The sequence below is a fragment of the Metopolophium dirhodum genome, chromosome 3 (genome assembly GCF_019925205.1).
Source record: "Metopolophium dirhodum isolate CAU chromosome 3, ASM1992520v1, whole genome shotgun sequence".
NCBI lineage: Eukaryota > Metazoa > Arthropoda > Insecta > Hemiptera > Aphididae > Metopolophium > Metopolophium dirhodum.
Window position 1 is genome coordinate 16747983 of NC_083562.1, and position 19148 is coordinate 16767130.

Below are 19148 nucleotides of genomic sequence, written 5' to 3' on the forward strand. Positions count from 1 at the left end.
ATTAACCATAGGCGAGTCTAGAACAGTTTCACAGATCTGGTGGAGATTACATTTTTGGGAAGTTATCCGTTTAAAATCACTACTCGCACTATATAAACAAAAAATCTAAAAATTAGTTTAAATTTTCTGTTCTGGCACATTAGAAAAGCGGCCGGTCTTGTAAACACGGTCATGGTAATTATAAACGATAATATGATCCCAAGAAGTTTGATTTAACATAGTATTATACTATACATTTAATTACAAAAAACAAATGCGTCGCACACTCGCACTATCATATTATTATCGTGTACATTGTGCTAACCAAATTACGATGCGTAATAATGAACAATTGCCGTATTACGCTTCAAGCAATAAGTCGACGTCGGTCTCTGGCCCGTTTCACATTGACTGTATTACCGTTGCTCAGCTTGATCGGCTGACTGGCGAGCGCGGCGTCCACACCATCGGGCTCGCTGAACGAGACGAAAGCATAGTTGAACTTGGCCCGTCTACCAGACCGGTCGTGACCACTCATGACCCGCACGTTGACCACTTCACCGAACTCGGTAAACTTTACCCTCAGATGCTCGGACGTGGTGGAGCTCGACAGGTGACCGATAAACAGTCGACGGTCTTCCGACGACGCACATCCGCCGACGTCGGGGTCGGTCTTGGTCCCGTGGCCATCCGCAGCCGGTACAGGCGTCCCAGCGGTGAACGCTCGCTGGACGATCGACGCGACCACGGTGAACGTCCTGGGAGTCTTGATCTGGACCACAAACGATTGAACGAACTGTTCCGAAGTTGCCATCACCAGCAACTGGTCCGGCGCGCACCTGACCGTGTTCACCGATTCGACGACCACCGCCCGGCGGTCGTGGCCCTTCTCCGTCGTGCTCTCGAGCAACTCGCGCACCTGCGGCAAGCCCGTGACCACGACCCGCAAGCCGTTCGTGTTCACGTGACAGTACTGAGCGCGCTCAGCGTAGAACCGCCACAAGTGTTCCGGTGCATTGTACAGCACCGTGTAGTACTGCCGGACCAATTCGTGCCCGACAATGGCGTCGTGGTCGCTGTAAACAATGGCATCCGGTCTGTCACTATTTGTAGCTTCCGCTACGTGGTCCTCCGCTCGACGTGCGTACTGCTTGTTCTGCTGCTGAACGCATCGCCCAAACGGTACGTTTTTGGAGGTCCTCCGCCGGCAGCCGCCGATTTGATAGTCGGTGCAACAATTATCGGGTTCGGGTACGATTGCCTTCATCGTCACCATCGATTTTTGCATCGTTGAATTTGCGTTCACAGCGGCAAATATAATAATAAATAGAGTTGGACGTGTGTTTCTAGCCAGACTTGTCACCCTTTACATCTTATTATTATTATTGAAACGATTATAGTTATTGTTATATAGTTATTGCAGCCAGCAATCTCTCTCGAATCTTCGTTTAAAAGAATAGCATATTGGCATATTTTGTTTGTGAGCTCTTTGACCTGACGTGCAATTTACTATTTTCGATTTTAAAACACTTTTATTTTTTTATAAAAGTTAAACTTTAATTATATAATAAACAAAAATGTCTCATTGATTAATCAGACTCGTTTATGCATAATATTTTGCTATGCTCTCCTGGTTGTACGGTTATCACTGATATGATGTTGGTGGACTTAACATTAAACATTTAAAAATGTTAATAATACTATGGTTCTAACATAGTATAATAGTTCTATGTAGGTATATGAAAATGTATTCGGTTCAACTAACCGACATTATAGTTGCATATATTATATTAAAATAGGTCCCGATTTAAAATTTAAGTATTATAATAGTAAACAATTAGATAAATATACAATGCGATTCAGTTAATCGATCAACTTTTGATGACTGATAAAAAATTATAACATGAATATTGCATTATTGTCCCAGCCTTAATTTAAATAGCTACTATAACCGATAAAACAAAGAGAACTTATGATAAAAATGTCAAATTGTGTCAAATTATTTTATAATAAATAAAATATATAAAGTATTTATCTATTTATTTATTTATTTATTATTTGGGCATGATGCCCAATAGTGAAACATACAATTTAACAAAAAAATACACATTACTTTATAGACGAATTAAACTTTATAATATATTTGACAACTAAAAATAAAATAATTACTTATAACAAATACAAATATGTTGAATATTAAATACAATTTTTAATAATTATTTGTTACAAACTGATTAAATAGTAGGGTGCTCATTGGCCAGGCGCATCATCCGATCAATTGGATAATTCTAACCATAATTAACGATATGAAAAGGAATAACAAAAGTAAAATATGATCTAAATATGAGCAGAAATCTTAAGTTAATTCGAGAAAGAAGAGAAGAGCATTAATATGTCCATATGTGTCAATATTAAGAATAAATAAAAACAAGAGTGTCCAATTTTGTTTCATCTTGAGTACTTACCCTATAATTGATGAATTGTGAATCGTAGGTATTTAAATAAATGTACAATACTATTGTCTATTTGATCAATATTGGTTTCTGGCTAACTGCATTTTATAACTGCTTTATAGACATGAACAACTTTAGACATTCAAACATATTTTCAAAACAAATTAATTAACTTACGTGTGTATACTTTGTAGTCAGCAGGGCCGTATTAAGGGACAATGTATGGGGGAGCAAACATAAATATGACGCCTCGAATTCATTATACGCCTTTTTTTACAAGTAAATAACCAAAAAAAAAATGTTCTCGAACAAACATTATACAATGTAATTACAAAAAAACTGTATGCTTTCCTACACTTAGGTATTGTCTTTTACAATATATTTAAACACATCAGCCAGATACAATTTATACAAATTAATAAAAACTACAAATTAGTACAAATTAATAAATTATTACATACACTACATGTCTACATATCATTATTAATTTTGTAGTGAGATAAAAATAATAGACGGATGGGTAGTCGGGAAAGTGCGGAGTAAGGCGGCTAATTAAAAAGGGTATGGAAAATTAAGATGGTCACATATCGGCACTCGTATTACATTATTTTTATTTCTACTACAGAATATTATTAGTTGAGTACGGAATTGATAATTCATCATAGAGTGTAAAATGTATGTGTGTTCACTTACGTCGTGTAGCTGTGAAAGGTACTCGTTGGTCCTTGTTAGGATGGATATACCTCTGATTGGTGTGGACCGATACACGTTACTATTATTTTACAACTCATATAGTCATTTTACAATATCTTATACCAGTTATAAGTTCATATTTTGCTTAAGCACCGTCGACTCTTTGTATTTGCGATATATTATAAAGCAAGAAAGGATTTGACAGCATGTAAAGATTAAGATGAATGCCTTGAATAACAATATTGATTAGTATTTTTATATATGTGTTATTTGGAAACTGTATTTTCCTGACACATATATGTCTTTATAATTTTATAATTATTTGTTTGCTAATATCATGGATTTATATATTGTAATAATTTATTATGGTGTTTATCCGACTACTCAAGCAGCATTTAGAATGGATTTTATCACTTAATTGATATTTATAAAAAACACTTTTCAGTACTTATATATTTGAGGTCTAGTCGCTTAAGAGGAAACGACTTTCGGTACAGCGCATAAGCCTGCCCGGTCCTTTGCTCGGGATCTAAACTGCAAATATATTTTGTCAATCCAACGTCTAGGAGAAACAGTGAATTGACAATCAGTACTTGAAGTGGAGTTTATTATTTGTTTTTATTTAGTATTTGGTTAACACGCATTTCAATTACTTATATATTTGAGGTTTAGTCACTTAACAATCAGTACTTGAAGTGGAGTTTGTGTAGATTTTTATAGGTTGACGTGCACTATAGGCGTATTTATATATAAATCGGATCTTTGGGAACGTGGTGTTTGGATACGGATGTATGGATGTATTTTTCTACATAGTTTAATATTATTGAAAGATCATTGGGTTTATAAAGAATTGAAACAATAGTATTTTCATGGTGGGATAGTAAAGTGAATATATCAAAAGTGAGTCTATACCTGGTATCAAAACAAACGCAATAGTTAAGTTAACTTAACTAAGATTAATTTCAGATTAAGAAAAACTGTACGGTAGCACGTATTTTCATGGGCGGCGTTGACGACGTCATGTATGTTGATTGTAGCAGTGTACTGCGCCGACGTGGCACATCGTATAATCGTCGTGAGTAGCACCTCGGGATGATGATTAATTGACGTCTGTGCGACTTCTACGGTACTGAAGTGTGTGAGCGATGTGTGCACTGTATTTGTATAAGGAAGCTAATAATGTGTTGTGCGAACTGCGCATGCGCGTGCATTTATGTTGTGTTTTTGCACATTGTCGATGGTTTTTTGGCAATATTGGTACGATAATGGTGTTTTGCATGTTAGGCGCTATCTTATTATTCTGGTTGCGCATAGTTTTGGCACTGATGTTTAGTTGTTTGACCGAATGTCGTGCAGTGCGCATATGCGTACATCTTATGTTGTATTTTGCACATCGTCGTTGGTCTTTTGGCACTATTTGCACCATAGAGGTGTTTCACATGTTAGGTGTCATCGTATCATCCTTTTTGCGCATAGTTTGGCATTGATATCTGGTTGTTTGACCGAATGTCGAACAATGCGCATATGCGTACATCTTATGTTGTATTTTGCACATTGTTGTTGGTTTTTGGCAATATTGGTACGAGAATAGTATTTTGTATGTTAGGAGCTATTGTATTCTTCTTGTTGCGCATAGGCACTGATGTTTGGTTGTTTGACCGAATGTCGTACAGCGCGCATATGTAGGTGTAAGTATTATATGCTGTTTTTAATGTGACAGAAAGCCGGTTGCTTAATGATGTATTGGTGATGCGTAACGTTCTTTTATCTTTATGCCCAAATATGGGCATGTCTTAGTGTGTGTCCGTCTCGTAATGTTAATTGCCTACTGTAGAGATGTGTAGTCATTTTTAAATTAATGATGATGTAATCGTTAAGGAATTTATGGTTGCGTTTGAGTTTTAACACCCAAGTATGTTCATTTTGGTTTATTCATTCTATAAGTTTATTTAAGTATATAAGAGTATATTATTTATATATTACAATTTCAAACTATGTCTCAGTAAGTCTCAAACAGTAGTCTCATGGTATATGGTATATTTTATACCTACCTGTGAATTATTGTAATGATAAACGACTAAGGAAATATATATACTATGTTAAAAATTTCAGTGTTGGGAAGGAACGCGTTCCTTGAGGAACGCGTTCCTGGAACGCGTTCCTTTTATAGGAACGAAGCTCGGAACGCGTTCCATTTAAAATATAGGAACGAGGAACGGGAACGAGTTCCTATTTTGAAGGAACTTGAACGAAAATTTCCGTTCCTCAAATAATGAAAAAATTTTAACACGTTGAGTGCCACAGTATATTTTATGAAGCGCATATAGTGTGTTTCCGCGCCAAAACTGAGCCGCGACGCCGTCGGTCGACTACGTGTCGTGTTCCGGGTCGTTTCCGGTTCCGCGCGCCAAATTAGTTCTTCTCAAACAAAACAAAATGTCAGTATAAAAATATTTTTTCAAATAAATTGAATTAAAAAAAAAAACAGATTGTTGTATCATACTATGTCCTATACTCCTATGGGCTATAAGCCTATAACCTATAGCATATCTCTATGTGTGGTGTATCGTGTATAGTACACACTATACACTGTATACTATACTACTATAGTAATATACATGTATAATATTATGCAATTATGCAATATGAATGTATATATATAAAGTTTCAAGTCTACGCTATACAACTTTTGAATTATAACAAAAAAAATCTAAGACAAATCATTTTTGTTAAAAATCGGTGCTCCTAGAAAGGAGTGAGTTAACCGATTTCAGTGGTGGTCAATGGTGTTTTTTGCGAAAAATGTTTAAGTCAGAAATAATCGGTTAACTCTCTCGGTTCGATTATTTCTGACTTAAAAATTGTTCGCAAAATACACCATTGACCACCACTCAAATTGCAAAAAAAGGAACATGAAGGAACGGGAACGCGTTCCTTTTTAAAAAGGAACGGGAACGCGTTCTTTTTTCGGGACAGGAAAGAGGAACGGGAACGAGTTCCTTTCTTACAGTAGGAACGAGGAACGGGAACGAGTTCCTTTTTAAAAGGAACTTTCCCAACACTGAAAAATTTTAAATATAATATAACGATAACATTATCCTACAAATTGACCAAGTTTAAAACTTTTGTAACTTCTTATATAAATAAATAGTACGAATACAATAATGGATAGGAAATTAAAACACACAAATAAATACATCATGTCTTTTAATTATTATTATTATTATTTAGCTTTATTAAATTTTTTCTTGCGTATTTTTACTGATAAACATTTTTAAATTGTATCAGACCAGTCTATATTTCTGAGAATATCATTTTTAATGCATAATAGCGTCAAGGAAGAAGTTTTGTTTCGTGAAAGTGTGGATCGAAGGTAATTTTTAATTCTTCTGAGAACAGAGATACCTGCGTTGGAGCATGGCATACATGCATACATCCTTAAGACAATTAAAACGTTAGGAAAAGTTAATGCCAAAGGGGAATTGAATAATTTTGTGAATAAACAATTTAACAATAAACCATTTATTGTTAAATCTTCTTTCGAAAAAGAAATGGCAATTTTTTTTAATTGGACTATTTCTTCAATAGATGTGTTTATATCTTGATTGTATATATTTACAGTATGCAATGCCTTCTTACGTAGCTTCAAAGAATCTAAATTAGTTAAACTACCTAAGAATCCAAAATTTAAATTGACAATAAAAGTTTAAGCATTATTGAATATTATAATCGAACAACAAGCAACAGAGTCACAGTACTAACTGCAGTAGTAGGTACAATGGTACATGACACATGTCAATATCGTATGCGGGCAGCTCGGTGCCCCGGAGGCTATAACATGTAAATAAATGTAGTGAATAGTGATAAATGATAATATTAAAAATAGTACGATTAGTATGTAGGTAATAGGTATTACGAAAACAAGGTCCATAAACAGCGTACTCTCCCAGTAAGTACATAATAGTTCTAACATTAGATTCCATTACGATTTTAGTTATTCCGACAATTGACATTGTAAATTCGTAAACTATAATAATTAATATTTATTAATACTACAAACGACATTATCGACTTTTTTTTTACCACCCCTGTCACCTGGAGCAACTGCTTCTTTTGCCCTCCCACCCTTGATGCGCCCCTGGCAGCCGGTAGTGCATATGATATACTTGATATTGTAAAACTAATTAGACTTAATCGTATACTTAATTTGTTTTTAAATATTTACTAAAATATTAGACAGGTCATTCTATTACAAATGTAAGCGATGCATTGTCTAGACAATGGAATACGGACATCCGGCCGAATCCAAACGGCCGACGGCTATATAGGCCGACAGTCAGATAGCCGAAACTATTTTAGCCGACAAGGTCAAAAGGCCGACACTACGAAAAGCCGACACTAAAATAAATTAAGTATAAGCTATACATTTTCAATTCGATAACGTAGTGTTGTCTTTTGTTGTAATAATGTTATCGATAACTTATCGAAATTTAACGATACCTAATACCTATAGCCTGTAATCTACAGTGGGTATTGCTATTGCATGTTCATAAATACTGTTTCAGTTGATTCGTAACCACGCCGCGTCTTTGCATTCATTTTTGTGTCGTTGTTTAATTTAATTTATGTATTTGCATTAAATAATTATGGAATATAAAATTGAAATTTTTGGTACAAAATTATTAATTGACAATTTTATCATGATTAAAAACAAAAACCGTAACAATAAATATTATTGGGAATGTGAAAAGAGGAAACATACTAAACGGCATAATAGTAATAATGAATATTGTAATGCAAGAGCAGTAACAATTCTTGTTGATGGTAATCATATTGTTAAAGATAATTCTTTTTTAAATCACAACCATGGGCCTGACCCATGCCGATTGTTGGTAAAGAAAAACATAAAATATATTGTTTCAAAAGCTCTGTCTTCGAGAGATAAACCTTCGCAAATAATACAGGAAGCAACGAGTCGCATCCCCGTCAATTCTCAGCCATACATGCCATCAGTTGAAGCAACGCGAAAAATTATTTCACGGTGTAGAAAACATCAGAATCCACCAGAACCAACAAGTCTTTCACAAATAGATATTCCTCTTAACTTATGTAAGTCTTTTAATGGTCAAACATTTTTACTAAAAGAAAGTACTATTGAGAGTCACAAAATATATATTTTTTCTACTAAAGATGAAATATCAAAACTTGTCAATGCCAATTATTGGGTTATGGATGGTACATTTAAAACTGTGCCAAGTATATTTTTACAAATGTACACCATACATGCACCTGTTGGTGGAAATAATTCTAGAATTTTGCCATTAGTATATGTTTTAATGACCAGTAAACAACAATGTTGTTACGAACGTTTATTCGAAGACCTAATATCAATTTGTGATGATTTCGGTTTCGATGTTTCACCAAAATGTATTATAACAGATTTCGAAAAAGCTGCAATTAATGCAGCTAATAAAGTATTTCCAGAATGCCAACAAAAAGGGTGTTTTTTTCATTTAGGCCAAAATATTTGGCGAAAAATCCAGTCTAGTGGATTGGCTACTAAATATGGAGAAAATGAAGAATTTAGTTTACAACTTCGATGTATGTGGTCACTTGCATTTTTACACCCATCAGATATACCTAATGCTTTTGATCAATTGAAAGATTCATTACCCTATGACATTCAAAATTACTTTGAAGAAAATTACGTGCATGGAAAAGTACGAAGGAAATTTAGAAATGGAATAGTATCTCGATATGAGCCATTGTTTCCACCATCATTTTGGTCAATACATTTCAATCATGAAAACAATATTCCAAGGACACAAAACAAAGTCGAAGCATGGCACAAAAGATGGAAAGTATTAGTAGGAGCTGATCACGTTGGGGTGTATCGTATAATTGAGGAAATGAGAAAAGAGCAACAACACGTTGTGGGTAAGATAAGTTCACGAATAAAAATATTCTACTAATATTACAATAAAATATAATTTATTTATACATACATTTTGATTCCAGGGCAAATTCAAATTATTTTATCCGGACAAGCAAGGCCAAAACAAAGTTCAAAGTACGTAAAACGTCAAAACCAAATTCAAACTATTCTAAATGATAAAGAAAACAGAACAACCCTCGAGACAATAAGAGGTATTGCATACAATTTGCACTATTAATTTTTATTTATTAACATTTAACTATATAACATAATTATCAATTATAATTTTATAAACTATTAGTATTTTTTATTTTTTATGTATAAATATCAAATTTTTTAATTTTTAAAACATATTAGGAATATAAAATGTACTCAATAATAATTTATTAGTATTTTTTATTTTTATGTATAAATATCAAATTTTTTAATTTTTAAAACATATTAGGAATATAAAATGTACTTATAATTATTAACAATACACTAAATTTTATTTTTAAGAATAAGTATCACCTATATATATATATCTGTGTGTGTGCATAATTTACCTATCTCAACATAAAATTACTTAATCGGCCATTTAATATGTCGGCCTAATGCGTGTCGGCCTATAAATTTGTCGGCCATTTAGTATGTCGGCCTATTGCGTGTCAGCCAAATGTCTGTCGACCAAATGTCTGTCGGCCGATTGTACCACACCCCTAGACAATGGACATTAAAAAAGTCTAGGTACATTTCATCTGAAAAATAACAGCCTATATTTTATGATATTGATTAGGTAATTTAAAAAACAAAATAACAAGGTAAGTATACAGAATCATAAATATATTTCTTAAACTATAATATAAAATAATGATTTCAAAAATTTCAATTGAACTTTATCTACCGAATAATTTTAGTAGATTTTAATCAAAATGACCCAACATGTAAGTTAGTATCTACACAAATATTTTAAAACTATTATAATAATAAAGATATTATTTTGTAGGTTAAAATGTTTAAAAATAGTCTATTAAATACAATATCTTTTTTCTATTCCTTGGTTTAATATCGGCTTTACACAGAAACATCAATTTCTATCCAACTCTCTAACGATATTTCCTTCTCATCCATTACCTACAGTAAACATTAATCTTTTCGACCTCTGTATAGAATGACCTCCTTTTTTTTATCTGACATCAATTTAATTACTTCTTGGATGATCTTCCCTTATACTCACAAAGTGTGGTTTACGCAAGCAAACCATAATAACTTTAGCGTTGAGACTTTGCAATAGCAAATTTCGATTAAATGTTATTCTTATCAAAAATATAAACATTATTTAAGCCATATTATATACTCGTACACACTTAAATACTCCACATTCTTCGGTCGGTACGTATAAATACCTTAGAGCCGAGGTGGGACCAAAAGTGGGTCACGTAAAGTTTTAAAATATATATTATAATATATTTTTATATTTTAAAATATTTAATATTAAATTACTATAAAATATATATATATTATATGCATAGGATTAAAAAAATAAATAAATAGTATATGTATAAATATGAATATAATATTAAGGTATCAGTATTTCCTGTGTAACTATATTATACATATATTACCTTTCTTTGATGTCCGAATTTAGATTTATTTTTGACTGTTATCCGCGATGTTTACGAGAGTACATTAAAGTGTCACCACGACAAAGTCGAACTAAGAGTTTTTGCAAGAGTAACAATTAACAATGAAACAAATTAATGAGCAAAAAAAAGTCATTAGTATTTTGTGAGTTGCCAAAATTTAAAAATTTCCAAAATGAGTTACATCATGAAAGATGAAAAGTTTGGAAACTTTTACCTTAGAGTATAAACCGGTAAATCAATACATAATAGAATAAATATTTTACAACTGCATGTGATAATATATTATATTATTATGAAATATTCAGTATTAAAAATTGAATGTTATCAGAAACAATAAAATAAAAATATTTTGGATCGCATGTAGGTAAATGAAATGGTTGTGCAATACATTGTACATATTGTATACAGTTACAAAGTTCCTAACAACTACCTAACTGATTTTTCATAGTAATTTATTTATTAAGTAATATTATGATTATACTGCATATAACTATTTTTTTCGTTGTTGATTGATAATAAATAATAATTATCTATTTGAATTCTGAACGATTACTACCTACGTCCTACATAGTATAAACTGAAAACTATTTTTTTATTTTTCTTATATTTTATTTTTGACCTTTGTCCATAATATTGAAGTTACAATAATAATTTAAAATTTAGACTATAAAGTATAGTATGAGAGGACCATATATTTTAATTATAGCATAGGTCATAAAATGAACTTTAGTGTCTTTATTTTAACATCAAAATGGTTGCAATAAATTAACCACAAAATAATTAACGATATAATATATGTATAATATAATCTGATAACCAGTGGTGTAAGTAGAAGTTTTTTCTAGATGGACTCAAAAAAACAGAAACAAATACCTAACCTCTATATATTATTATACACACACACATTAAATAAAACTATATTGATTTTAATGTAATTTAATTTTTTTTTAATAATAATATTATGAATATTATGTGTATACTGACTGTGTGTTTATTAAAATATTTATACCCCTTCCCCCACGAGAAAAAATCCTAGATACAACTCTTAACGCCACTGATGATAACAAAAACCAATTTTAAATCTTAAATGTTTAATGTTTCTCGTTAATTTTTAAAATGTAATATATAGGTACCTATATTCAATATTAATAATTAAAATATTACGTCTTATAAGACGCATTTTGAATTCTTATATTTTAATTAACAGTGAATATTCTTAATGTCTAATAAATTTTAATGCGAGGTAGGTACACTTATAAAATGGTATGTTACAATAATTATTGCATAAATGTTACCCACTGAACTTAATATTTTTTCATCAATCATCGTCAACGACATTTATGAGTGATGAAAACTCTATTATATGTTGGTACTTAATGTAAATAGTGTTAACAAAAGTTGATTGCACAATATCCCACCCCCTCAAAAATAACCCTCAATGTTTCTTATTCAATATGGAACAAGATATGCTTACAATGATGAAATACGAGGATTTAACTTCATACGCGTATCTTTTGAGTTTTGTAACCTCATTTAAAATCCATTACTTTATGGTATGTAATAAACTTTTCTTTTTCGCAAAACATGCACCGCTATTATCATAATAATATTGTTACTATGATTATAATATACTTATATTTACATGCGGAAAACATTACATACATTTATATTTTTTTTCATTTTTCGAATAAAATATTATAAATACTTATTTGATGTACTTTTTTCACATGTAATGCATTGTTTTGAAAATATTGTTACATACCAAGTATCCATTTAAACTAAGTAGCCTGCATGCACTACTCCAATCATCTAAACTTTAAACAATAATTACAATTTAACTTCTCATTTGAAATCGATTTTTATGTATCGAAATACTCCGAAAAATATTCTGCTGCAGAATATTAAATTAAAAATGTATGTTGTAGAGTATAAGTCTTAAAAATATTAATGATAAAAATGGAAAAAATACAATTTTGTTTATAAATGTTGTCTTACAATGACGTTAGTCTTTTTAAAATAATAATAGTTACACTTATCTAATACATACAATATAACGTAGGTTGTTGTTGTTATTTCATTACTCAACAATGATTATTAAAAAAACTATTTTTTACGTATTTTTTTAATGAATTTTAAAATGCTGGATATTTATTAGATTCTGTTTGTAAGTCTTAATTCACACATATTTTATGCAATAGATTAACAAATCCAGATGATAAAAAAAGACTAAACAAAGTTCTTAGTTTCATAAAATGTATGACAAAAATAAAATATCATAATTCTTAAAAAAAAAATAACCAACAAACGTATCTAAAACAGAAACTATTTGATGTATTAAATTGAACTGTTTTAAAAACTATACCGTATGGTTGTATAGTTATTTATGCTCGTGCAATTAAATAATAAAACACAAATTCAATTTCTTCTTCAAAAATAATAATATTATAAATTGCAATGTAACTTCGATTATATTTATACTAAGTATGGAGTACTAAATAATGCTTTATTCTAACTAATAAAATGGTTGATCAATGGTCAGTAAATATTTATACATAAATGTTTTACACTGTCATTTTATTATGTTTTAAAAATATGTTTCATAGGATCTAAATTAATATTTAACAACATGAATATCCAAAAAGTAAAATATATAAACAATATTTTTCATCCATATAAAATATATTATTATGGAATCGTATATGCGTATTAGCCATTATAGGTATATTATATCACAATATCAATGACTGTATAGTGTATATATTTTTAATGATATCACATTTCAAATAACAATTATTTGAATAATACAAAATAATATACCATTGTGGACAACTATACTCAAAATTCAAATAAACCAAATAACTCATCGTTGTTAAAAAAAAATGTATCCATAACACATTTATGTTACCTACCCAGAAAATTGTTCTGTCACCAACATTATCACTTGTAAACTATAATAAAGTTGAATGGATGCACTTTGTTTTCAAATTGTTTTTGAGAAAAACGATTTATTCTCATGATGTTATGTATACGTTGCATCTAGACTCAAATCACCATTTTTGATATTTGTAAATCGGATTTTTGACATGTTGATTATATTATATTAGTTACCTCATTGATTATTAAAGTAGGGTACAAAAACAATAAATTATATAATTCATAACTTATTAAAGTTATTAAAAATTAATAAAGAATTCTTAACTCATTTTTATTTGACCTGTATAAAACGCTTAATAATACATTTTAAATTTGTTACGTCATTAAATTTTTACAAAATAATAAACTTTATTAATATTTATATTCTATACTTAAATATATTATTATAAAACCCATGTATATTGTATGTTTTATTCGTTTTTTTTTATTATTAGATCAATTAAATGTATATACAATGACATAAATTACGTAATATACAATTTATTCATAAAATAAACACAATACCTAGAAAACACGTTTATGGCACTCTATGCTTATTGCTTACCTATTTTTTCTTTATAACTGAGTGCCCTAAAAACAATAACAATTCGTTTTCTATTTTCTGCATGATATAGCTAAGAACCTTTAGACCTTTCATTTTTATATCACTAACTTTTTTCTAATTATTATTTTTCAAACCACCTATAAAATTAAATTCAAAATATTATCTTTTACTAATTGTATAATTCAAAATTATTAATAAACATATAAAATACTTTTTTCCTGAAACGATTTTCTTGGAGTTATAGTAAAATTCATACACACCAACTATTCAAAAAATAAAAATAAAATAAAACAACAAGTTTTAATTTCATGACATTAACTCCATACACATTTTACGATTTGCATGGATATTTCCTTATTGATCTCGTCTGTTTAAAACAATTACACTACCGAATTGCCTTAAAAAAGTAATTTATTCATTCGCCACAGTTAATGGATTATTTACACAAATTCGCTTTAAGTACATATATACCATAATCATAACATAAAAGGTTTCATTTAGATTTTCAGGATATGATATAATTTCAAATGTGTTTACGCTCAAGGATAATAAAAATATCCCTACTATGGATAATGTGTATATTACATAGTGAGTTCATTTTATAGACCCTTTCCAAGTTTACAAAAATGTCCTATATAATATTTCTGCTATAATTTATTAAACTCATTAACAAATCTATATTTTGATCTTTTTGGTACTTGTGTAGTACGTTACCTACCTCTACTTCGTTGGTGTAGAATGCTACCTACCATAAAAAGTTACCGACCTATCAAAAAAGTCTACGGGTGTTTACCATTTTTTCCTACTGATTAATAACAATTTATTTAACTAAAATGTACTAAATGTATTGATGATTATCATTGTTAAGTATTTTAATATGTTATATATTGTTATGCTGTATTTACGTTATCCCAAAAAACTTTAAATATATTGACAACTGTCGTGTTATGTTTAAATTATTGACCGCCTCTATTCTTTTTAAGTTAGTGGTCTAGCATAATATATGTTTTATATATGTTGTGTATATGTTGCTTAACACGGACAGGTGGAAGGAACCAATATATTACAAATTTACAACCATTTAAAATAATGATATTAAAATATAATTATTAATTATATTACAATGAAATTATAAATTATTGTTCATGTTTTTCAGATTAACAACCATTTAAAATAATTATATTAAAGCCTATTATAATGAAATTAAAAATTATTGTTCTAAACAATATGTAAGCATTAAAACACAACTAAATGTAATCGAGAGTTTTACAGGCACAATTATAATTATGTGTTATTTAATTCCCACTGGCTACTTAACCAATTATAGTGTACTCAGTAATAAAAACCCATAACAGTCAATTCAGACATAAGATGTTTAATCGTTTCCTAAAAAGTAGTGATTCTGACTTCAATACTTGATGCCTTTAAGTTTAATTTACTTATCGTAATCCATGATTAATTTTATTTAGCTTTAATTGTATTACCTAATTATAAAATATTATACTATTATAGCATTATAATAGTATATTAACACTTATTGGTAAACTGACAAATTCAATGGTTTTATTGACATTTATCAATTTTGAAATGTCGTTTAATAATTAATACATTTTATATACTTAGATTATATTTTTACCTAATACTTAGTGTACAAAATCGAAAGAAATATACGTTCGTGGTGAGAAGGTAGTTATTAGGTAAGCGATGTGTGCCCTACTCTCTGACTAACTTTTTTACGATTGTGTTGCATCGTTTGAAATAGGTAGAGTATAGGTACTTCCACACCAAATCACGAATATCATGACATTTTTAATGAATAATGAGCCAACATTTTCAGTTTTTATAGACTTAATGAGTTATCTCGTGGTAGATTTCTTGGAAATCATATGGTTAGTTGTTAGGTAGGTACTATATAATTAGTAGTTCTAATAAACTATTCGAAGGAAGTAAATATGGCTCATTTTTTTATGGAACTTTACCTAAACAATATATATACATGGTATACATACCTATACTTAACTATATTTTATTATTATAAACTATAGCTATTTTAATAAACCGCTCTTGACTTATTGACCTAATTGTTGGAAAGCTAAATTTATGTTATTACCTATAATATTAAACATACTATTTTACCGAAGTATATATATTTATATTGTTAATTATTTAGGATTAGTTTTAGGCAGAAATTTCCATAACATTTAGCCAACTTTAACATAACACATAAAAACCTTTTCAAAAGTTTATATCAACTTTTGGACAGTTAAATGTTTTCATGGAACGTTTTACTTTGAATTTCAAACACCAAAAAAACCGTTTATCATAACATGGCGTAGCTATAATATTAATGTGATTAAGCTTAAAAAAATAGTAAATAAATCAGCCAGGTTATACGTACTGAGTAAAAAACAGCAGTTAGGAAATAGTAGTTTGTCATACGCAAAAACGGTTCGATCATCACGTCCCTCCCAACAGTTGATTCAAACACGCTTTGTGTATAACCTGCGCTTGTGAATTTGGAATTATTAAATAATCGTAGAGGTTTTGTGTATTTTCGTGTGTGCTAGTGGTGAGTATGCCAAACTTTGGTTACGTGACTTGGGTTACCACACTATACACTTTATAGGTACCCTTTTTGGCTACAAAGTTATTTTTTCTTTTTAAATTCATATAAAGTAAAATAGGAAAATAATAATAAAAGTAAGTTCGATGTGTATTGCTACACTATCCCCCATGCTAGTATCGACAAAAAAAAAACCCCTTATAACGTTGGATGAGAGGCAGAAGCTGTTTTATTTCCCGAGTCCCGGTAGCGTCGTGAAAAACGACAGACATAACGAATAACATTATATAGGCTTATGTATGTTTGTGCCATCGCGTGGCTTGTAATAAATGTAAAACTTGTACTCGAACCTACATGCCAAAATAATAAGTTTACCAGGATCAATGTTTTTCCCATTCTAAAACCAATATAATATGTTTCAATATTTTTTTTTTATTTTCATCTACTTTCTTACTAAATTAGGTTTGGCACGTGGGTCGTTATATTGTCAATTTGTCATTAAATCGGACGACGTTTCTTTCAGACCTTTCAATCAATAAAAAGTTTTATAATGGTATTTCTGTATTCTTATAGATAAATAAAAATAATACAAAAAACTTTGTTTTAGTTTAACTTTGTGTATAAATTTAAAAAATATATAATATACATTTTAATATTTTATTTTAATCATTTATACTTTTTATTTTATAATGCAAACTTTTTTCATTCATCATTTCTTTTTTCACTATCTTAATTTTATAAATTTTATTATTTATTTAGATTTTTTAAGATTTTTTATAACTTAAACTCTGTTTTTAATATATCTTATTTATATTGTTGTCATTAATTCCTTTAACGACAAATATATTAGATAATAACTAAATATACAAATATAATATATTTTGAGTGATTGTTTTCCTTTATGTTATTTACATACATTATTATTTCTCCCTAAATAAATAAATTATATACATTCATGTATTATTTGTTATACGAATGAAAAGTCTACGTAGTGAATGGGGAAAGATTGCAACTTTTTGCATTCAACACACAATGTCACAATATCACAATATTATATTATTGATTTTTTAGTAAATGACAATTTAAGTCTGATAAATATTATGAGTTTTACATCATCTTAGAAAAAATCAGAAATGTTAACATGATGATCAGTGTTAACACTATAATCAAGATAAATATTCGGTGATGTTTTATATCTTACCTGAACAGCAGATATTTATTATTAATATTTTTTTTATTGAACTTAAGCCCGGCAACTATGGCCATTAGCTAGATATTTATTAACAATTCCATATAAGTACAAAATGTATCTTATATATAATTTTGTTGTAGATTAAAGCTGTTTTTTTCGGATTACGAGTACCGAGTTAACACAATATTGATAATTGGTATTCATATTCATATTCATATTATTATTATTTTTGAAAATCTAGTTATTTAGTTTAGAAATTTGAAAATTGTCTAACTCCGATTGTATATACTATATAATATATGCTACATAAAACTATTTTACATCCATTCATTTGAAATTCTGTCAACGTTTACAAATTAACTAACAAAACAACAACTACTATGTTATTTTAAACATATGATATACATTGGAATTAAACTGTCAATGGTTTTACTTGATATTAAAAAATATACCAAATATTTAGTTATTTCGCACAGTTTGTACTAGGTAAAAGCTTAAACTTAATATTTCCTCAAAATATAGCTATTACAAATAGGTAGGCTAGGACCTAAAATAAAATAAAATATTTAGTATCTAATATAAATGTAATAAATTCAAATAAATAATGTTTGGAATAATTGCTGTGCCTGTTCAAAAATAAAAATTTTAAATCAAGTAAAAAATCTTTAAAAATGATTATATTTAATGACATGTTTTATTATGAGTTTATAATATGAATAAATGAAAAAATATATTTTAAAATATGCACAAAAATCGTAATCCTGGAATAAATGTTTATTTTTATCATATAAAAAGTTAGTGCCTTAAATCCAGGTTACCGATAAACATAACGGTGATATATTGATGGTTATGTTCGTATTGGTATAAGGGTAGTTAATATCAAATATTATGGGTTCATATATTATTTTGAAATTAGTTTTTAAAAAAAAAGATCTACACCATATTATACTTACGAGTATATGACGTAAAACACATGTTATTGACATTAACCGCAACAAAAAAGGTAAAAAAAAATTTTTATATTTTGTAGAATATATTACATACAAGTTCAACAAGCTTACGATTATATTGAATACTTCTGGTACATAGCATATTCTAAAAGAACAAGAAATAATGTTTGGAAAACTAAAATGTACACCATTTATAAAATATTTGATAAAATAAAGTACCTAAATTAAATATTTACCATCAATCAATACTTTTTACCAAAAAATGTATTCATTTATTCAA

General features: G+C 29.2%; 1 protein-coding gene across 1 annotated transcript; it reads left to right on the forward strand.

Moving 5' to 3' along the window:
- Window positions 1–7413: 7413 nt before the first annotated feature.
- On the forward strand, window positions 7414–9743 carry LOC132941240 (uncharacterized). Its single transcript, XM_061009198.1, has 2 exons — window positions 7414–9062; window positions 9144–9743. Exons 1-2 carry the CDS (start codon window positions 7772–7774, stop codon window positions 9296–9298), a joined length of 1446 nt encoding a protein of 481 aa, XP_060865181.1. The 5' UTR covers window positions 7414–7771; the 3' UTR covers window positions 9299–9743.
- Window positions 9744–19148: the final 9405 nt, after the last annotated feature.